This window comes from Amblyomma americanum, chromosome 2 (genome assembly GCF_052857255.1).
Source record: "Amblyomma americanum isolate KBUSLIRL-KWMA chromosome 2, ASM5285725v1, whole genome shotgun sequence".
NCBI lineage: Eukaryota > Metazoa > Arthropoda > Arachnida > Ixodida > Ixodidae > Amblyomma > Amblyomma americanum.
This window is the reverse complement of record NC_135498.1, coordinates 182224643-182247859: the sequence shown is the minus strand read 5'-3', so window position 1 is coordinate 182247859 and position 23217 is coordinate 182224643. Positions and strand designations below refer to the sequence as shown.

At 49.1% G+C, this 23217-nt stretch overlaps 1 protein-coding gene across 1 annotated transcript in view; it reads left to right on the top strand.

The window, feature by feature from the left end:
* Positions 1 to 272: 272 nt before the first annotated feature.
* LOC144120283 (sulfotransferase 2A6-like) overlaps positions 273 to 23217 on the top strand; it is a 31086-nt gene continuing 8141 nt past the window's right edge. Inside the window, exons 1-2 of the mRNA XM_077652679.1 lie at positions 273 to 375; positions 5577 to 6456. Of these exons, the coding sequence (XP_077508805.1) occupies positions 5605 to 6456 (852 nt within the window). The 5' untranslated portion in view covers positions 273 to 375; positions 5577 to 5604. The remainder of the gene's footprint in view (positions 376 to 5576; positions 6457 to 23217) is intronic.

Genomic DNA, 23217 nt, shown 5'->3' with positions numbered 1-23217 from the left:
CTCGTTACTGCGCTAGATCAGTTTTTCCAGGCCAGAAGAAAGGACTATAGCGATTGCGAAGTCATTGTCATAAACTCTCAGTTGACACCACCAACTATCCAAGTGCACCAGAAATACACCTCGGCTCGGCATCTTGCAACCTCTCGCCCCTAAGCCCTTTACTTATCACTTCGCCACAGATGTTATCTCCTGTCGCCAGTTGACAACGGCCGAGCGGCCGCATAAACACTAGATGGCCGTAATTCTAGTCTGTCCTTGCATCCTATATTGCTGGCAAGACAAATGGAAACGATGTTCCAGATTAGAAGGATTGCACGAGCGTACGAGCGCCGTTTTGCTCCAAGCGCACAGCACGCCGACTGCGCAGTGCAACAGGTGAGCGTAGTTTCCTGATTGGGCCGCTTTCGTTTTTTTCTTGTAGGCATCTCCTGCATCGTTTCATTTTGGGGCTACCATAAGAAGATAGTGACATGAAGTGTTTCTTCGCCTGCTTTTACTCGTGGCCGTTTCATTTTTATACAGTCCACGACAAATTATGATTTTTCAAATGACAACATTGACAATTCACCTAATCTCGGCCTTGTTTCTACCCCAGACTGGCGCCTTCCATCGAGTTTTACTTTAGCGTAAACCGTCTGGAGAGATGAGAAAATAGCCGGCAAAATCGCACGGTTGGTTCAAATAAGCGTAGGTTTACAGCCAGAGATGGCTTTCATCCCATGAGGATAGTATTATTTTGTACCAGAAATCAGTTTCTGTCGCGTTTGTCCCTCACGGAAACAGATAATAATCAGTCTTGATCGATGTTCCACTAATTGGTTCCCGTAGTCGGATACAATTCGAAAGCGAAGCGGCAAACGAGCTTCAAAGGGGGCCCTCCAGCCAGCGGCGTCAGCCGATTCTCATGACATTGCGAGGGCTCCTGCATGCGTCCTATCTGCGAATAACATCTTTGTACCTGACAGCCTCCTATGTCAGCCTAGAATGTGCAACGGAATAAACTATGACGTCGTAAAAGCCGGTCGACGACACTCACCTGAGGGCCTTCTTTGAGCAAGATTCGCCGTTTCGTTCTTGAATAGCCTCCGACATACAACCAAACATTACCAAGATTGAGGTGTCTGCAGGCGCACCTTGAAACTTAAAACTAAGGCAATCAATATACTTTTGAATCAGTCTAAAGGAATAAATATCAGCAATAAAGGTGTCCTGAATAATATTTCACTGAACAAGAAGAAAACCACAGTATATTCTCAGCAACACTCCTCGTGTAGTTAGTAAAATCACGATTTGGCTTTTGTCCTCCAACTCTACAATACATTAGATTTTTATTTTCCAGGAAGAACTGGATGGTCTTTTGGGTTAAAAGCTACACAAAAAACTTGACGAGGAGTAGGACACCATTTGCATGGCAGCAGTGTAATGAAAGCAGTGTAAATTTCACTACTAAACAGTTTTAAATACAAGAACATAACCACAAACATGACCGATTAAAACAATGCTAATTTCAAATAATGTAACCAGCAATAAACTAAAACCGACCCTTTATATATCAGTGATAACCGTATACGATGCAAGAAGCAAAATATATAGATCATAGGTACAAAAAATGAGAATGTAATTGCTCTTTGTTCATGCCCTTTTATGTATGACAAAGAGCTTATTTAAATTAGTTTCTGTAGTTGTGCCCTAAATTAGGCAGCAATTCCTGAGATACGAGATAAATAGAGCATGATAGTATATGTTAAGTTTTATGAATGGTTAATGTAGTCTACGACAGCGGGATATATCTCCTGTAATTGGACAAAGCTTTTTCCGAAGGTAATCAACATGAGTGTTCCAGGTCAGACGTGAGGACAAGTGTACGCCTAAGATTTCATGGGAATCAACAAAGATTTTATTTTGATGGAACTTTTAAAACTTATTGAAGCTTCATTACTAGTTCAAAAAATTACCGGTGGTTTAGCTCTGGTTAAACGTAGAGTGACACGATAGCTACAGCTGGCCGAGTGGAACTTGGTCATGTGACCAACCACGTGACGAACCATGTGATCAGCCACAGCACCGCGCCATCCGCAGCTGCTCCGCACCACGTGACCAACCACGTGACATTGTGGCGGAGCAGCCACAGGGTGGTGGCGCCGCCACGCTGAAGGCTCGAAATGCTACTGTAATGTAGCTATCGCTACAAAACTTCGCAGGCGCTCATATGCATTTGTACCTGTTGCAGCGCTTACAAGGAACAGAACAAAATCACTGTTACTTTAAGGGGTGATTCAGTTGAGCAAGTAAAGAACATATAGACAAGATGTGTAGCCCCCTGCTCTTGAGAACTTGTCCCCTGATGTAGTTTCGTGAATATAAATGCGTAGCTCGCATGTACTACCAAGTTTTCACTTGACCATTCGCGTTAATAATTTACATTTACACGAACCGTGCCTTGAAAGAAAATACGGTATAAGTAGCATTACGTTTCATAGGCACCACATAATAATTAATATGTATTGCCTGCGCGAATATTCCACAATACATTGCGCTTGATCTGAATTAGCACACCTGAATCAAATCAGCGGTGGAATTTGTTGGATATATTAACCGCGACCTAGTAGCAGCGAAAAGACCATCTAGTCGAAATACGCGTACTTCTATACTCACTATTCTTAAGCGCCATTATCTGCAAGGTAACCTAAAAGGCAGAAACGCTGAAATATGACCACCTAGAGGAAATTGGCAGCAGCCTTTTCCGGTCCTCCTCTTAATCCTTCACTTTCCCATTTTCTTCCGCGTAACTTTCCTTTTTTTGTACTTCCTTCCTATTTTTCTCCGTTCCTGGCGAATAGGATTAACCTTGCGTGGCTGACAAACCTGTGTCGCTCCATATTGGGTAATGGCGATGGTGTACAGCTGGAGTGGGCAAGGCTTTTTGTAGCGATAGCTACACTACGCCAGCCACTTCGCGAGGTCAGCGTAGTTGCGCGCTGAGCCGTGGCAAAACCGCTCCACCAGTTGTGCGCATGCGCGAAATGACATCATAGCCCGCAGCTGGTTTGCGCGCTGCTCGCCTCGCCGCTGCGCCGGCAGCGGAGCAGACACCGCCCGCCTCGTCAGTTGTGCGCATGCGCGGACTGACGTCAGAGCACGCATTTGGTGTGCGCGCGTCGCGCGCCTATATTACGCTAGCATCTCGAGCCTTCAGCGTGCCGCGCCGTGGCCACCGTGACAGCTGCCTGTGGCGCGACGCGCCGGCCAAACCGAGTGGGGAGGAGTGGAGACGGGGAGAGAGTGAATCCACGCCCAGGGACGAAGGTAAGAAGGAACGTCCAGCGAAACGCAGCGGCGAAAGACTGACTTCTGCAACTCGACTGAGCGAGTTCCACTCGGCCAGCTGTTGCTATTGCGTCACTCCAGGTTTGACCAGAGCTAAACCACAGCCATTTTTTTAGAGTTTCTGTCACATCCCCATATTGGGACCCGTTTTGGGCGGCTGGCACCACTGCCGAAAATCTTAGATGCTTTATGGCTTCTAATTCTTTTCGCACTGATCTTGCTAGCAGCACAGAGCGCACCGAGTGCACATCTAAATTCTTGACACAGAATGCGACCACCTTCCCACGATTCCATGTCGTACACATCGAACAAGCGAAGACCGCTGAACTCATATCACCTTTCATTGTTACTAGGATTTTGAGAAAGGCATCGCCTTAGGAGCATCGCCTAAACATCTTGTATTTTCTTGATTCTTCTGTTGGCCAAGAGTGTACAGGGTGTTTTCACGGAACTTGAGCCAATTCTTTTATGAAGGGGGACCCGCCGCACCTGGGGGAGAAAACATACATATGGCTTCCAGTTTTGTGGCTCTCCTCAATTAACTAGTTTACTAAAGATAAATTTACGCAAAATCTATAATACATATTAGGCCCAAGAGCATTTCGTTAAGCTCTATAGGCACTTCAGAAACAGCAGGTTCCGTTTCATTAGCAACGTATTTCATTCGAGTCCCTTTTTTTAGAATTTAAAGAATACCGCCTATTTATTTTAAAATCTATCGCTCAACTAGGTCACGGTCCTTTTAAGCAATTGGCATGAGTCGGCGGCTGAGCGGCGGCGGCTGCTTCGCGCTGCTACTTCCTAAGCCCTCGCTCCAGCGAGGCGCTCCTAGCACAGACCTCGTCCGAGGCGTCAGTCCCGGAAGTTGAAGGTTCGCCATCTGCGCGTTGTCAGAGGCGCAGCTTTCGCTGCTGAGAGGTGTTCGCCCATTCCTAGGTCTGGTTACACCGCCGGCAGGCTTCTCGCTCGGCAGTGAGTACAACTTGGTCTTGTGGACGGCGAGCCTCGCGAGAGTGAACATGACGAGCGTCCCATGCATGACCCGTAGCACTGCGGAACAGCAGCTGCTGCGCCATCCGCGCGCGCTGGTCTTCAGTTTGTCATTGTTTTTCTTGGCGACCGCGGAGGGAATCGCGAATGAGCTTCCTCTCATCGAGCACTTTACTTCTGAGCTGCAGCTTCTCGTGGGAGACATAAACTCATATCCGATCGGACCGGCTCACGTGGCCATTGGCCTTCGTGGCTTCTGATAGCGATCGGCATCGCTTCGTGCGCATGGACGTTTTCACAGGTGGCCCAGCAGCTTGAGATTCAGGCCTTTCAATTTCTCTCTCTGCAAAACTGTCCTTTATTTGCTCCCCCTTCGTCTTTCTTAATTGGCCACCCTTGTTGTTTTTTTTTTCCTTTTCTCTCCTTTTTTGTCACCTCATCAACGTTTTTTTTTATTTCTCTCAATCTCTATCCGCAATATCATCCCTTCATTTTTTCCGCCTACCTTTTTGCTTCTTTCTCGTATCGCCGACCCTCCATTCGTTACATCATCTTTCTTTCTTGTTCACTTCGATCGGTGACCCCGGACGCACATCATCCACGCGACGGCTTGGGATGGGCTCCGTATGACGACTCACACTATAAAAATGTCATCGCACTCTTGCCTTATCTTACTGTAGTGCTGCCAAATGTGTTTTGAACTAACGCTCACTGTCTCAGAGTGATCGGCCAATGCCGATGCCAGCATAGTATGGAACAGTTTGCAGTGCGATTAGAGTGAGCGTTTGCAGATTAATGCTTTGTTACTGGCCGGGGGAATCGCCATCAAGAGCAACAAATGGCCGCCTTGGAGTGTGTAGGCTTTGTAAGCTTGTGTACGAGGTAGCTTAGGAAAGGTTGCTCTAGTATAAAGTTGTTCTGGTATAGTGGTACTAGGGCCGTTGATGTGTGGACCGCTGGTGTTGACTGTGGCTGTGGTGCATTGTAGTGTGTAGACCGCATGTGTCACAACTGCCTTCGCTACTCTCTATAGATGTGGACGCATCTGTATACGCTGTGTGGTCCCTGTGCGAAATGAGGAAGTGGGGTATGAAGGTACGCCATAAAGCACCACTGGTGCCCCATTGCAGTGGTTCTGCTACGCTTACTGAAAAACTTTTTGAAATGTCCTTTTTGAAAGGCCGTATTAAACCTCACTGGGAAATTTATATTAGCTTACACAACTTAAAGTTCAAGTAAAATATATTTTCGCATTTCAGGACATCCACTGACGAAAATTTTAAAGCCATGCCGGGAAGGCGACCGTACCGCCAAATCATTGATGGTGTTCCGAGATGCCCTTGGATCAACCCAGAAGTGTTCAGGAAGAACCTGTCATTCCGTGCCGCCGAGGGCGATTTGGTCCAATGCACGTACCCCAAGAGTGGCACCCACTTGGTCCAGTACATCACTCAGCTGATCATAAAGCGCGGTGAGGCGATCAGTGACTACGGTGAATTTACCCACAACGCCCGCGCGTTCGAGTACACTGAGTGCGCTGATTGGAAATCAGTTCTCCCGATGAGGTTGTTTTTCACCCATCTGCCGCTGCGCCGTGAGACTATGAACGACGAGGCCAAGTACGTCTACGTGGCTCGCAACCCCTGGGACGTGTGCGCATCTATGTTCCGCATGATGACAGACGTGAGCATCTACAGATTCCAGGACGGCACGTTCGAAGAGTTCCTCGAGCCTTTCATCGAAGGTGATCTGGGATACGGAGACTACTTTGAGCACGTGGCGTACGGGTACGCTTTGAAAGATGAACCAAACATGTTCTTTGTGACGTACGAAGAACTCACAAAGGACACGAGGGGCACAGTGCTCAAACTGGCGTACTTTCTGGGCGAGAATTACGGCCGCGTTTTGGAAGAAGATGATCAGGCGCTTCAAAACGTGCTGAATTACTCCAAGGCTGAACATATGAGGAAGATCATCGTGGTCGAAACGAGAAAGAACAAGACTCCGGAATGGGACGGTGTCTTCACAAGAAACAACGTGACGAGCAAGAGCGGCTACGAGGGGGACAAGAACAAGTACACCGTTGTCAAGGAAGCCAAGGTTGGCAGCTGGAAGGATTATTTCACACCGGAAATGCTGGTACGTTTAGAAAACAAAATACAGCAACTAGGCGATAAGGTATCATTCATGGAGCTTTGGAGCGACATCCGAGAGGAGGCCATCACACTTTCTCGCATGTAGGTGCAATGCCTTGCTTAGATGCCGTATGCATGTCATAGTATTGCGTTCAGGAAAAGATTTAAAGAAGGAGGTGAGAGACAAAAAGTTATCGTAGAATAAATTTTTGGCCTATTCTATTCGTACGCGTCTGTTTTTTTTTTCATCCATCCCCGAGTATCTTATGTCACCTACTCGAATGTGCCTGTAGGCTCTGAGCACTACTCAAGGGTTTTAGTAGTCTAGGAAATCAACAGTACTAACAAAACGACCACATAGTGCCACAGAAGGTGTCACGCCGATTACCTGCCACCTTTCCGCTATTCGAAAATCTTTCGACATTGAAAAATGCGGGTCTTTGCGCACCTTAAAGAAACTAGACCACCACGACAGCTCACACAGCAGGAGACCTGGGTAAATCCGGGGCAAAACTGCGCGTTCTCACTTTCCTGGTTCAGGCTTTACCTTTTCACTTCTGTGGATAAATTTGAGCTCTAGCATGCTCAGTCACCCTGTTTTTGGGCCCTCTATTGAAAGACGATTAGGAGAGAGTTGAGAAATGGGGTGGGGTTTTTATGTAGTGGTCTCTGGCCCAGTAGTGCCAGCGGCTGTGAATGTCAGAAAACCGGAGAAAGAGAGAGAGAGAGAAAGAGACGTATTGTTTAGGAAACTAGTTCAAAAAAATTAATGAATAACTGTAACTTGTAGGTTTAGACGCTGGGAATAGTATGTTACCGAGGTGATAAACAGCGTTTTGCAAGAGCATGCCATTTCGAGACGTCATTAGTTCTCATGTGGTTGCGCCACAGGGCCGCAATAGACGCCCCGTTGTTCACCGCCCTAGCCCTAACGCCACATAAATGAGCAAGTTACACATAAGCCACTGAATTACGTGTGCTCGCGGCTGTTACTCCGCGCCGACTCCTGCCCCGCGATTTCGGTTTCAAGCGTCGGGAGAATCACAGTTGCTTGCGAGGCAGCGCCGAGGAGAATAGTGTTTTCGAAAGTTAGTTACCTGATATTGCTATCATTTATATAGCCGCTCGCACAGGTTTGATACTGTGCTTAGCAATAACAGTTGCTAAGGTAACTAGTGGTTTTCTAGAGAAACCACATGAGCATCCGAACACGTTTTTTTTAATGCTGTCGAGCATACTTAAAACGGCCGCAGTTATAACGAATGATCGCTTATTACGAACGAGGGTGGAGCTGCCATTAAGAGAGCTAGAGAAAATATGCATTAGGTGCAATGGGACCCCATTTCAGATACAACGAACAGTCGTGACGGCGTAACTCTGTTGGAAGGAATGAAAAGGCGCCGTGAAGTCAGTCCCGCAGGCGAAATACCCGCGCGTCCAGTAAGCGCGGAGGTTGAAGAGCGCCTCCGAGCCCCGTCGCAGCCAGCCTCGGCAAGAATGTGGGGGCCGAAAAATGCAGTTGGAAAGGCGAGACACTGCAGACAAGACGGCACAGTTTTACGAGGTGGTACAGCCCCAATACAAAAGCCTTAAAATTGCAAAACCTGCGCTGGGGTAGGGCTCCGCTAAATTTCCCGTTAACGTGTCTCTGTGCACGATGAGGAACGGCAGCGACTGGTGACTGCCCTTTGTCTAGCAAATTTCAATGAAAGTCTAGCAAACTATGATAATTTGGAAGGTACGCCTTCGTGCGCTACAGGCGGAACACAAAGGCCTGCATAATCCGCCGTTTTTTTCCCTTTTAATTCTAGGAAAGTGCAACTAGGCGTAAATTTCTTAAGGGCGATGCACGATTTCGTCCTACGTACAGTGGCTTGTTAAGTTCAACCATGGCATAGCGCTGTTCGGGGATTCGCTCGGCGTTCGCACGGGGAGTCAGACGTGCTGGTCGTCGGCTTCGGCGATTTTCAGCCGGAGCAGCGGAAGTTTCCGCCTGACCCTAGCAAGATCATCCCCAACGTGCACCGAAAGCTGTCGGGAACATCTGGACACCAGTTTTTTCCAAAGTGGGCCCGGTTAAACCCCCTTTTCGGGCAACACATGGCCCGATCGGGCCGGTGGCGCGGCTAGGCCTAACGGCCGAACCGGTACCCGGCACATCGGGGCCTCTGGCCACTGACGCCAGTATGGCTGCTACGCAAATCTCCTGCCGAGGCTACGACCCCGAGAACATGCACTGGACAACGGTTCACCGAGCGGAAACCGCAGGCCCAGTTTCGGCAACGGTTACCCCAGCGGCAACCGGAGGCCCAGATTCGGCAAGATTTCGCAGCGCCGCGTTGAACGCCGCAGTGCTGCGCCGAGCGCAAGACCAAGCCTTAAAGCCGGCGTCCGTAGACGCGGCCGGCGTTCACGCCGGAAACCAGCAGTCACCCGCCCCGCGCGCGGCGGGCCGCAGTCGGCGACTGCTCACGAAGTGGAAACCGCCTGTTATTCCCAAGCCTGCTCCAGACGACTACGTCGTCGTCATCAAGCCCCGGACCCGCGTCTCGTTGTACGAGACTTTCCAGGAGACCGGCTACGGCCGGGCGTTCACGGCTCTCCTGGGCGCGCAACCCGCAACAGATCTTACCATAATACCGGTAAGAGAACAAAACCTCATTATTGTTCACACTGCGAAACCTGAGCTAGCCGACCGTATCATCGGCGAATTTGAACTTAATGGACCCGACGGGAAGGTCCCCCTTGTGGGGCACCTGCGCCAAGACGACAAGGACGTCTGCTACGGCGTCATTACCGTCCGTAACTCTGAAACTACGGACTCGCTCCGTACTAGGCTCCAATGGCGCTTCGGCACCATCGTGGAAGTGCGAAAATTTGGGACATCCAACAAAGCGAGACTGACTTTCGCCGGAACAGAGAAGCCTCGTTTCGGGCACTACGACTCGGAGCTTGTACAAGTTAGGCCTTACCAGCGAACCATTCCAGCCTGCCGACATTGCGGTGTGGTCGGCCACCGCGTGGACGCCTGCCCCGGCCAGAGGCTGGACCGGTGCGGCCTGTGCGGACAGCAGGCTCTACTCGTTGAGGGGGAGCGGGCCCCTCACCAGTGCAACCCAAAGTGTTCAGTGTGCGGCGCGGCCCATGCCACGGGGGGCCCAGCGTGTACTGCTAAATATCGCGCTATCCAGCCCACGCAGGCCGAGCGCGGGCGTAAATCGAAGCGAAACCGACGCAAGCGTGGCAAGCGTCGCCCGGACAAGCTGAAGGCCAAGGCTGCCGACCAAGCCATGGACCAGCCTGTGAATTCCTCTACTGGGAGCCAAGGGAAACCTCCAGCTGCGCCACCGCCGCCTCAAGCCGGTGCAGCGAAGCCCCTCGGACCTCCACAAAACGGCGGCTCCAAGACGTGGGCAACCGTTGTCAAGCAACACTCCCAGGTGAGCGGCGCCGGCAGGGCAGCTTCTCCCTTCGCTCCCCCTTCCAAATCCCAACAACGGCCAATCTCTGCCGAACAAAAAGAAATATCTGCTCTCCGCGAGCAGGTTGCAAATTTTCAAAAGCGCCTCGCAATAGCGGAGGCCCGCCAAAATTCCCCCAACCACACCTCTGCCTCACCCGCAGCAGAGGCAATGGAAAGCGACGCAACCCCTTCAGGACAGGCTGCGCATGCCCTCACGGCACTCGAGGCGAGAGTGAGCGCGCTCGAAACTCAAGTTAACAACAGAATATCCGCATTGGAAACGCAAATCAATGCCACACTTACGGCGGCACTACACAAAATTAGCCACCTTGCGGCATCTATCCCGAACCTCATAACCGCTCAGTTCGCTCAACTCACCCGCGCTCCCAAGCGCGCTGTCCCGCTCAAAACCTCCGCAGGCCGGCAGCTCAAAGCGTCTAGGCGTCGAATCGCCGGAGAAGAAGAGGTCCCCTGTGCCATCCTCAGTATAGAGAACGCTCCTCTCTTTGGAGCCACTGGCTCTCAAGCCTCCTCTCTCCAAACTCACATCTCTACCCTTGATCATGGCGGGCGCCCCTAGAAATAGGAAGCATCCGCGAAGCAATTCGATCCCTATTCAAATTGTACAGTGGAACTGTCGCGGATTCAAGGCACGCACAAAGCGAGCCGATCTACGCATTTTCCTTACAACGTTCCCAGAATTACCTGCTGTGGTGGCCCTTCAGGAGCCAGGAAATGGCGCCACCCTTGCCAGTTACACGGTGTACCAGCAGGATGCGCATAGCTGCCTCTGCGTACATAAAAATTACACGGCCTCCCAGGTTGACCTGGATCTTAGCGCTACTTTCTCCTATGTAATGGTGACGATCCTTCCGCTACGCAAACAGGACCCCCCATTGCACATACTCAACATTTACTGTCCCCCAAAGCTACCAAATGTTACATTCGCAGATATCTTCAGCCGGGCTTTGAAGGTCGCGAATCGGGATCCCCTCATAATCGTTGGGGACTTTAATGCTCCCAGCACCTTATGGGGGTACACACGTGAAGAGAAACGCGGACGCAAGTTGGCGGAGCTTGTTTCCACACTGGGCCTTACTCTTCACACGGATCCCGCGCAACCCACTCGTATAGGTAACTCCGTTACACGCGATACGTGTCCGGACCTCACCTTTACGAAAAATATTCGCTATGCAGATTGGAGGAACACCGAGGAATCCCTCGGTAGTGACCACTGCATAATTACCACTACAATCCATACCAAGCCACTCACAAGACCACAGGCCAATGCAAAACTACCCGACTGGACCAAATTTAGGAACAGTTACACCAATCCTCAATCGATAATGGACCAAGGATACTCAACGTGGTCCCAACACCTAGTATCCCACTTGAAATCAGTCGAGCAAAATGTTCAACTCTCAGAGGCGAGCCCGGCGGTGGATAACCACCTCCTCCACCTCTGGGAGGCACGACACAGCCTAGTCCGCCACTGGCGTCGTCAAAAACACAATCGGAAACTCAAAATTCGAATGGCGGATATCACCCAACAGGCGGCACAATACGCGGCCCAACTCGCCGACTCCAATTGGGTGCACCGATGCAACACTGCAGCTCGGCAAATGTCGAGTCGGAGTACGTGGCGCCTCTTCCGCGCTCTTATTGATCCGGCACAAACCCGTACTGAGACACAAAAACAGCTTCAAAGGGCTATACATAACTTCACTGGAGACACGGCCAAACTGGCCGATGCGCTCCGCGACCAATATTTGAGTATACACCAGGATCCCCGTGGTCAGGCGTACTCGTATGCAGGTTCCGAGAACGCGGATTTGGATCAACCGTTCCAGCTCCATGACCTAAAAGCGGCCCTGGCTAAATGAAGCGAGGTACAGCACCAGGCCGGGACAAGGTGACGGTAAAGCTTATTGCCAACCTCCCAGATCCCGCCTACGAAACTCTCCTCGATTACTTCAACACTATCTGGATTGGAGGCACACCACTCCCCATAGATTGGAAAACGGCACTAGTAACTTTCATTCCCAAGCCAGGTAAAGCCATTAACACCGACAACCTCCGGCCCATCTCCCTCACTTCGTGTGTGGGGAAGCTGATGGAGACTATGGTCCGCGACAGATTGTCGGCTTTCCTGGAACAACAAAACATTTTCGCAGACACCATGTACGGTTTCCGCCCACACCGGTCCGCACAAGATGTCCTGTTGCAACTTCACAAGGAGATTCTCGACCCCGTCGAGCACCCCAGCAATGATAAAGTATTCGTCGCACTTGACCTGCGGGGGGCTTTCGACAATGTGACCCACAAGATCATCCTATCCCACTTGTCGCAAACACATTGTGGGCGCAATACTTTCAATTATATCAAACAATTCCTTACAGATCGCCAATCCTATATCCGGCTACAAGACACAGAATATGGCCCATATTAACTTGGTACACGAGGGACCCCACAGGGAGCTGTCCTCTCGCCATTACTATTTAATCTGGCCATGATGAAGCTCCCTACCCAGCTGGCGGAGGTCGCCGGTGTGCAGCACGCTCTGTATGCGGACGACATCACCCTCTGGGCAACACAACAATCGGTTGGAGACATCGAGACCAACCTGCAACAAGCGGCAGCTATAGTGGACGAATACGCTCGTCGCTGTGGTCTTGAATGCTCCCCGAGCAAATCTGAATTTGTGCACATACGCCCCAACTCAAAGTGCACAACCAAAATTGCCCTTTCCCTACTTAGCGGACCGATACCTGAACACGCGGAGATCCGGGTACTGGGGCTTTTCATTCATCATAGGCGCAAGATAGACACTACCCTAAACAAGTTACGTAAGGTGGGGGACCAGGTGGGTCGGATGCTCCGCCGGGTGTCCAATAAAAAGGGGGGCCTACGATGCAAAGATGCCCTGCGGCTGGCCAATGCATTCTTGACCAGCCGGATTTTATATTCGGCTCCCTACCTCCACCTACGCAAATGCGATGAGAATGCCTTAGAGGTAGTTCTCCGCAAGATTTATAAGAGAGCGCTCGACCTCCCCATAACGACGTCCAACAAGCGTCTCCTCGGTCTGGGGATGACCAACACCTTTGGGGAGTTACGAGAAGCTCATCTTAACAATCAATACTTGCGCCTAAGCAAAACACCTGCGGGGAGCCGCCTTCTAACCCGCTTACACATTTCCTACGCAACACATACAGAAGAACGGGTCCGCATCCCTGAAGCCTGGCGCTTTGCACTCCAGGTGCGACCCCTTCCGAAGAACATGACTGCAGACACCCATGATGGTCGCCGTCTCGCGCGGGCGGAGGCTATTTCTCAACAGTATGGCCACAAGCCAGGTGTCTTCTATGTGGATGCGGCCGGCCCGCACCATGGGGGTTGGTACACGGCGGCCGTCATCCACCAAAACACTACAGTTCAGGGCCTTACTTTCCGTGCCCCAAACATTACATTTGCGGAAGAGATCGCCATTGAACTGGCCGCCGCAGATCCAGAGTCCCGAGTCATTATTACGGACTCCAGGGGCGCCTGCCGCAATATTGAGCAAGGGTACATTCCAGACCGTGCTTTCAAAATTCTCCACGCATGCGATTACACAGGGTTTCCGACCCATCGTACCATCGTGTGGGCTCCGGCTCATGCGGGTCTTGAGGGGAACGAGGCAGCCGACGCTGCCGCCCGCGCGCTTACTCACCGGGCGTCGCCTCATCCGCAGCCTGATCCGGAATTCAATTTCAATCCGGCCATCACCTTTAAAGAGATCACCTCTCTTTATCAAAATTTTCATGGTCTCTATCCCCCTCCCTGTAAAGGCCTCACCAGGGTGGAGGAGCGCTGGCTTCTCCGCCTCTATACCAATACTGTACTGTGCCCGGCAGTACTTAAGCACTTCAATTCTTCTTTCTCGGGCGCGTGCCCACACTGTGAGGAGGAGTTTTCGGACACCTACCACATGGTGTGGGCATGCCCTTCCAATCCTGCCTACCCACCCCACCTCCACCCCACTCGAGAGGCCTGGGAAGCTGCCCTGCGCGGCTGCTCCGAACTCCATGCCCAACAGGCATTGGTAGCTAGAGCCCGAGCCGCTGCGGAAGCTACAGGGATCCCGGACTAGGGCTCCCTCCTAGTGTTTGTAAGGGACGGGCCCTTCCGGCTCGCCCCATCGACCTCTCACTGTAAATAGAAATAAATGTTTTCCTCCTCCTCCTCCTCCTCCATGGCATAGCGAAAAAAATAGGAGCTCTCTCTCGTGCTTGACAACTGTGACTGTGGTACAATACCGAATAATAATAATAGTAATTGGTTTTTTGGGGGAAAGGAAATGGCGCAGTATCTGTCTCATACATTGTTGGACACCTGAACCGCGCCGTAAGGGAAGGGATAAAGGAGGGAGTGAAAGAAGAAAGGAAGAAAGAGGTGCCGTAGTGGAGGGCTCCGGAATAATTTCGACCACCTGGGGATCTTTAACGCGCACTGACATCGCACAGCACACGGGCGCCTTAGCGTTTTTCCTCCATAAAAACGCAGCCGCCGCGGTCGGGTTCGAACCCGCCACCGAATGGCAAGTGCAAAATTCAGCCAACGGTGTGGGCATCATTCACGCGCTCAAGATGTCCTGCCATCGGTGCTACATACAGCTGATAGTAAGTGACACACCAGGTGTCGACGTTCGGGTTCGGATATCTTAGTTCGCCACTGTGGAAATGATTAAGGCCTTGTGGATGGGACTGACGGCGGAGTTGATCGGAAACTGCTTCCGTAAACCATGTTTTATGGGTCAAGAAACGACTGAAACCTTTGTTGAACGTAGGTATTATTTGTTGATGCACAGATGCACGTTGATGCACAAAAGCGGGGCATAATTTCGCCTGGGAAAACTTCGCGAGGTGCGGTTCATTACGCCATTATTGCAATCTGATTAACTAACGAAGCAATGGTACACAAGTACGAGCATTTCCCAATTTGCAAAAATCTGATAACGAGGAGACCTACCGGCCGCATGACTTCGCGCGTGCTGAGTTTTTTATTTATTTATATACTGAACCCTTGTGGCCAGAGGCATTAAAAAGGAGAGTGGTTACAAAGAAGAAATACATAAACAAGAACAATTAGTTCCACAAAATTTTCTGCTATCTATATAATGTCAGCTAAAGCGTTGCAAAAATGCTGTTGATCATTGATGTGGACTAATTCAGTGGGAAGGTGATTTCACTCACGTGAAGTACAGAGCAAGAAGGACTGAAATGCTGATAAGGTGTTAAATGCTGAAATTCCAACCTTGTGTTGATGATCGCTGAGGTTTGGAAGATAGTGGGGGAGAGCACTGAGTCCATTCCGTAGAGTAGAATGATGGTACAATTTATGAAAAAGACTGAGACGAATTATTTTTCTGCGGCATGCTGAAGGCTTTAAAGGGAGGTAAGTTTTCATGCTGGTTACTCTTGTGCCACAAGTAAAGTTAGATAATATAAAACGCGTGCAATTGATTTCAACAATCTCCAGCGAAGTGATCAGTTTTTCGTGGTGGGGATCCCATACAGCGGCTTCATATTCCAGTTTTGAGCTGATTAGCGTTTTGTAAAGCAATAATTAAAGAGATGACGGGGTTTTCGTAAAGTTTCAGTTTACGTAGCCTAACATGCGGTTAGCACTTTTAATAATGTATTCCATGTGGTGCGACCTGGAGCGGTCTGCAGAAATGTGGACGCTCAAGTATTTATATGCCGGGACAGATTCTGAGGGAACGTTATTTAAGCATTCAAGTAACACTTGTTGCTGTGCTAGTCGGTGCATAGTAGTACGTACAAACGTTAGAACAAAATAAGAGACATTCACAAGAAAGGTGGATATTACTACGCGCTACTGAGAACTGATTCCTTTATTAAAAGAAACACCTTTCTTGGGCCCTATACACCACGTGTCATGAGTTTAAATGTTCTTCCGCCGCTTTTATCGTTCTTAGCTACGTCGTGTTTTTTCGTGGTGTGTCTTTTATCGCTTTCATGATCCTCAGCATCATTCTGGCGTTTGCTACAGTTTATAGGTGGTCTGACGGTGTGCCTATATTTCATGTGTTTCTTTTAATAAAGGTATCAGTTGTCAGTAGCGCGTTGTCCTGTCCACCTTTACTGTGAATGTCTTTTATTTTGCGCTAACGTTTGTACGTAGAGTTAGTTAAGTAGTACCTGGAAGGACTGTTAGCGTATCGCGACACTCGCATAGCTTTACATTTGTCAGTGTTAAATTCATGAGCCAACCAATGCGCCAAGTAGAATTATGGGTAAGATTGCTCTGAAGAAGGTTAGCATCCAGTGTTTTATGCATTTTAGATATTTGCAGTGGTCGCTCGCGAGCGGTGCCATTTCCACCTGTGTCTGGAGACTCGCGCGCGAGTGACACAGAACTTATTAAATGTTTTGCATTTTGTAAATAATGTACATGGCTCTTCCCTGTCCTATCTAGCCGTCGCTACTCTCTACACTCCCTTTCACTTTTGCCTGCCGTAGTCCGGTGCTCAAGATGTGTAGCAATTGCTGCAGCCGGCAACATCCTTCCGTTTAAATTTAGTTTCAGTTTTGTGTAATATAACCACCAAGAAGGTCATTAGCACTAAGGCTACCACTTAGCTTTGGCGAGGTTACTGCGACAATGGCAGCACCATTAAACTAGCCCACTTCCCCGTAACACACGCCTGCTATTGTTATGATATTCGCTTGTTATGAGTACATCGCTAAGTGCACAAATACACAACATGCTCAAGTACTGTGCGACCATGCGAAACCTTGTGAAAAAAGCTTTAAAGGCGCTTCTATGATGATGCTAGGTTTTTATGGCTCAAGGGCAACTAAGGCCAAATAGCACCAAACACGAGGTTCTTGGTCGACTCAGGCTGAAATGTGTACAGATGATAGCATTAAAATCCGGTGTATAGGGCCTAAGAGTAGTGAGTTTGTGCATGAATATAGAGTCTGGAGAGGGTGCCTAATCTGGTGGAATGGCTTAAAATGATTAAATGCGCTTCTAAATGAAGTAGTTAATTTTAGTTATATTGTAAGATGCCGAGGCATACCAGAGTATCGGAGGCAAGTAATCGATATTTTAAGTATAACCCATTTAGTTTTATTTATTTCGTTACTATCAGGGCCGTTGAGGCGTTACAGTTAGGAGTGGTAAGTAATTAATAAAAATAAAATACAAAAGGAGAGATAATAACGTTGATGATGAAGAAGGGCAGATTTGAATGCTTCTGGTTCTGGGATGGAGACCATGCAGGCTGGCACGTGGTTGCAGTCTGAGCTCGTCTTGGGCAGGAAAGAATGAATACTGGTTAGTTCTGCAACTTGGAATACTCACTTTGAATCGGTGATCAATACGGGATGATACATGACTATGAGCAGTGAAAAGACTTCGCTTTAGCGATTCATTTGTGTAATATATTTTGTGCAAAGTGAAAAGTCTAGGAAAATGACGCCACAGTGAAAGATCTGGAAGGTCTAGAGTTCACTTCATGAGTGTGACGCTAGACGAACGAGAGTAGTTAGTCAAGATAAAGCGGATTTAACGATTCTGAACAGATTCTAAAGCATTAATCAGTGACCTGATGTTAAGGTCCCATACTACGCATATTCTATTTTAGATCGGATGACGGTTTCGTACGGAAGTAGTTTTAAACTAGCCGGTGCAAGTAAAAAGTTACGGCGAAGGAAACCAAGCATGCGATTAGCATCGTTATGTGTTCGATGTGCGCTTTGCATGAGAGGTAATTGGTAGTGTATACGCCAAAATACGTAAATGCAGAAACAAAAGCTAAGGGGGAGCCATTTAGAATATATGGATGCGGGTTATCGTTGTAAGGTATTCGTGTTACTTTCATTCCTTTACACTTAATACATTAAGCTTCATTAGCCAAGTGTCGCACCAAACAGAAATGTTATTAATGTCAGCTTGAAAAACCAAGGTATCAAATGGGTTGCAAATTTATCTGTATGTTGCACAGTCGTCAGCGACCCGCCAGATGGATGATGTTATCAGATCAGGAAGATCATTAATACAGATTAGGAAAAGGATAAGTCCTAGAACAGATCCTTGTGGAACGCCCGATATTACTGAAAAAAAGATCAAAATTATGGTCAGTAACTGTTACATACTGAGCACGACTGGCCAAAAAACACTCAATCCATTTTAATGCATCACTATCTATGTTTAATTTTCTATGTTTGAGAAGTAGAAGAGGATGAGACATGGTATCGAAGGCTTTAGCAAAGTCATTGAATATGCAATCAACAATCGACTAACGATCCAAAGCTGCAAAAAAGATCGTTAGTAAATGCGATTAACTGTGTTTCACACGAATGATTTCTTCGGAAACCATGTTGATGCGCTGTAAAAAAATAATTGAACTCAAGGAGACTCATGAGGGCAGAATAGAATAAATGTTCAAGTAATTTGCATGGTGTAGACGTTAATGATGTTGGTCTCCAGTTTATAGGGCTATGAATATCACCAAACAGGTGTACTGGAGCCACCTTGTCCACCTTCCAGTCATCAGGGAGCATGCCGGCCTGCAATGATTGAGTAAAAATTTCGGACAACATAAGTGAAGAATAAGTAATAGCGCGTTTCAACATCTTGTTGCTGATGCCATCAACACCTGCAGAAGATGACATTTTAGCATTATTAATAAGTTTGTAAATTCCCTCCCAGTCAATAGTGATGGCAGCCATCAATTGGGAGTCAAAGGTAGGTATGTCGGGAAGAGTAACTGGCGCAGTTGTTACGAAACATACAGAAAATGTACCATTTAATAATGTGAAACATTCGTTCAGTGTGACCTGGGCACCTTGGTTGTCTTTCAGTACAAATTTTTTTTTTGTTTCACGTTAAGGATGGTCATGAGCTTTCGTGAGTTAGTAATCAGCAGTCTAGGCAACGTATCGTGAAAAAAGTTGCGTTTCGCGCTAAAAAGGGCATTTTTGTATTGCGATGCCACAGTCCGACAAGCATTCCATCTCTCAGTAGAGTTAGATGAAGTGCAGCGACGAAAAATGCGTTTTTTTTTTGTTTAGCTGTCGCCCCCCAAAAAAACTGAACCATGGTGAACGTTTAGTGCACGTTATTCTACGAATTTTGATGCACTTAAGAGTGAGGGCTTCCAGTTTGTTTTTGGAAAGAGACCAGTTATCACGCAGTGAACGTTCCCAAAATGTAGGACAAAAATGTCAGGAAATTTTTCTAGTTCGACGTTAACTGCAAAATAATTTCCATTTTTGTCATCCGGAATTACCTTATAATGCTTGACAGGACAGGGTGCATGTGAGGAGAAAAACTGCAGGCTAAATTTATCACGCGTTAAAACATAAAAAAAATAAACGAGGCGGCATGTAGAGGAAAAGAACAAAAAAAAGGGAATTTGCCCATCTTCCTGACGTCTTGCATCGGAAAACTCATGAAGCATGTCATCCTTAACCGATTGCAAATTTACGCGGAAGACCGCGGCCTACTTCCTGCCGCAATGATTGGCTTTAGAGCTAGCTTATACACGAAGGAGATGATGCTCACACTTAAGACGGACGTGCTGGACCCTCCACGCGGGACCGGGACGAAGGCAGTGCTCGGGCTAGACCTGAACAAGGTCTTCGACAGCGTCTCGCATGAGGCCATCCTCACGAACCTCTCTTAAATAGACCCGAGAGAGCGGACATTCAATGACGTCCGATCATTTCTATCCGAGCGGACCGCAAAGCTTGCATTAGGTGGCCTCAAATCGGAGCCCATTCCTCAGGGAAGCCGAGGCACGCCACAAGGCTTGGTGCTCTCGTCTTTCCTATTTAACCTTGCACTCATTACACTACCCTCCAAACTCACCGCCTTGCCGGGGCTGCAGCACACATTATACGCGGACATCAGCCTGTTGGTAACCACTGAGAATGACGGCCAAATAGAAGATCCCCTGCAGCAGGCGACTGACATAATTGAAACTTACGAGAGACCTTTCTGTTTGTCTTTCTCTCTCTCTCTCTCTCTACGCGTCGGGAGCGGGCCTTGAATGCTCGCACTCGAAATCGGAACTGCTGGTTCTTGGGGCCAAGGCACGCGGTAGAAACACAAACCTCACCCCGCCGACCCCTCTGAATGTATATGTGCAAAGACTTCCGGTCAAGGAGGTCAAAACCATACGCATACTGGGCATGTACATAGAGAACAATCGCAAAAACACCGAAACAATCAACAGACTCACGGCCACGATCAATCAGACTTTGCACCTAATCAGACGGATCTCCAGCAAAATACGAGGCATGAAAGACAAAGATCATGTCGGCTTGTGCAGGCTTTCGTACTGCGCAGGATCGTCTACTCTCTCCCTTAGCTGCAACAGCAGCTCGCGGAAAGGAGCAAGGTCGACGCTGGAATCCGGCAGGCCTAAAAGGCGGTCCTTGGGCTCCTGCACAGTACGTCCACGGAAAGGTTGCTCGCCCTTGGGGTTCACAACACACTCTCGTAGCTGTGCGACGCGCACTTCGTTTCCCAGCTCGGACGACTCACTCGTACGAGCGCGGGAAGGGCCATCCTATGCAGACTAAAGATGTGCGAACAGCTCCCAGAGAGGGACTCGAGAACGCAGTTACCCACGCACATCAGGAAGGCTTTTTGATTAAACCTCTACCCAAGAACATGCGCCCCGCGCACCACGAAGGCCGACGCTCAGCGAAGGCTCGCGCCCTACACACCAAATACGGCCGGAACGGCAATGTGGCGTACGTGGACGCAGCGAAATGCCGACAAACCCAGAGAAAAGCGTTTGCACTTGTCGCGGTAAACGGGAACGGCGTCCCGTTGCCGGCCGCGTCGATAGAAACGCACCTATTCCGAGACGGCGGAGGAAGCGACAATAGCCTTAGCTATAGCGAACACGCGTGCTGATATTATATTCAGGGACTCCAAAGCAGCCATTCGCAATTTAGCGAGGGACGTATCACATCTACCTCACTCCGCATCCCTCAAAACACCGCCTTCCGATTAAAGAAGTTGAATTTATCTGGGTCCCTGCCCAATCGTCTAATCCAGAGAACGAGGCGGCTCACGCGCAAGCCTCAGGTTTCGTCGACCGGGCAGAGAGCGTGCCCTCCGACCTGAATTTCACGAGGGGCGGGTTGATCTCCTTCCATGACATCACCCGTCACTTCAGGCTGAAGAGGCGCGCATATCCCTCTCCCCACAAATTGTTAATAAAAGCACAGAAAGTTACCTGACGCCAACTGCACACACGCTCCCTTCTGAATCCGGCAGTGCTTTCCCCTATGTACCCTTGCCAGTACGACCCAAACAGCCTTAAATGTGGTGAAAGGGCCACATACGACCACATTCTGTGGAACTGCACAAATGATCCGCCTCCGGCGGAGTTGATACAGCTTTCTTCTCACGAGCGGCGGGAGGCCGTGATGGTAAGCTCGACCCTAAGATTCCAGTACGGGCAATCGAGCGGGTCAATGAGGTAGCCGCCAGCCATGGGCTAGCGGCCATCTAGTATGTGTCTCCTGCAACCTGATGTCGACGCAATAAATGTTTTACAATACAAAAACGTTTTAATAGGAAAGTAACCAACAAGAAACAAGAAAGGGAAAACAAAACAAAACACCCGCGATAGGTAAAGGAGAAAGCTAACAAAAAAGAGTAAAGGTGCACTCAAATTTTTCGTGTCCCATTGATGAGCCTGGTGGGTAGTGTGTGCGTCGGCAGGGTGTCGGCGCAGCCTGTCATCCGGTCGGTATCCTGATGGAGACGTAATGTGCACGGCAGTCTCCACGGCAGGCGTCAGCGTCACAGCGTTTGCATACGGTTGAAGTCGCTGTCCACGGCAGACCTCAACGCTGCCGCAGGAAGCCGTCACACTTGTGGTCCAGAATGTTGGCAGTGGATGCTGTAATGCGAGTTGACTCTTTCACAAGTTGACAGAGGTTAAACGTAAAACATAAGTCAAGGAAGGCTAGCGATTCTGAAGGAGAAACAGCAGGTGGTCTATCGTTCATGATATAGCAGGAAAATTAAAATGGCCTAAGAGAAAAATTGCTGGTTTTGGAAACCTAAGTAAAACTTTGTTAAGACAATCATGGAGGTTATCATAAAAACTGCTCGCTGATTGGAGCAGTCGGTAGCCGTCACAAAATACATTTTCCTTATGGTTTATCTTAATACATGGACTAAGCAATTCTAGATCATAGGGTATGAGAACGTCATAAGAAAACAAGTCATCCGCAACAGTGATCATAATCCCGCGACCCGAACGCCCAGAGCGATCTTGTATAAACAGTGTAATGGTGTCACAATCAAACATATCAGAATTATCATTTTTGCGAGAAAACCGTGTTTATGTGATAATAATCGCATCGCACCGCACCTGTCAATCAGGGCGGATAAGGCGTTGCGTTTATTCGTGCGGCTTCGAATATTAGCGAAAAGGAATCTGAGATCCCGGGTACATTCTGCGTCAACGGCCGCTGATTCCTAACTGCCAAGAGCGGACGAGTTTGAAGAGCCTTCTGCTTCATTGGAATTTGTAGATATTGCCACACTGCTCACATTCTGCGAGCGCCGCCATGCGGCCGAGCGGCATTACTGGGCTCGTGTGGGAGCGAAGAAGAGGACGTTCCCGTTCGAACGCGCGCTGCTGGGTTTCTGGCCTTCGGATTAAAAAAGCCCCTTATCGTGCCGCCCTACGTTTGTCCGCGACATTTTGGTGGAGGTGCTGGGTATCGTTCCATGAACGCTCACCCCGAGGGCAACTCTGACGCTGATCAGCGACTCTTGGACACAACACCCGTCCACAAAGCGAGCCGCCGCCTGCGAGGCCTGCAACCTGAGTGTCAGCCACTGACGAGGCCGGTACGTACCAGGACGTCTACTACAGGCAGTCAGACAGGCCAGCCTTCCGGCACTGTCCCGCCCGTTGTAGTTCTCACCCCTCGCTCACCACCATCCTTCCACGGCGATCGGTTTGAGGACGTCGAGGACTGGTTGTCCAGCTTTGACCGTGTGGCCACTTTTAACCAGTGGGACGACGACCGAAAACTACGAAACGTCTATTTCTCGTTCCAAGACTCTGCGAAGACATGGTTCCAGAACCATGAGGCATCCTTTACGAACTTGGAAGCGTTCCGCCGTCAGTTGATGGCTACCTTCAGCACAAACGAACGCAAGGAAAATGCCGAACTCGCCCTTCGCACCAGGTCACAGCAGGCGAACGAAAGCGTCGCTATGTTTATTGAAGACATGGCACGTCTTTTCAAT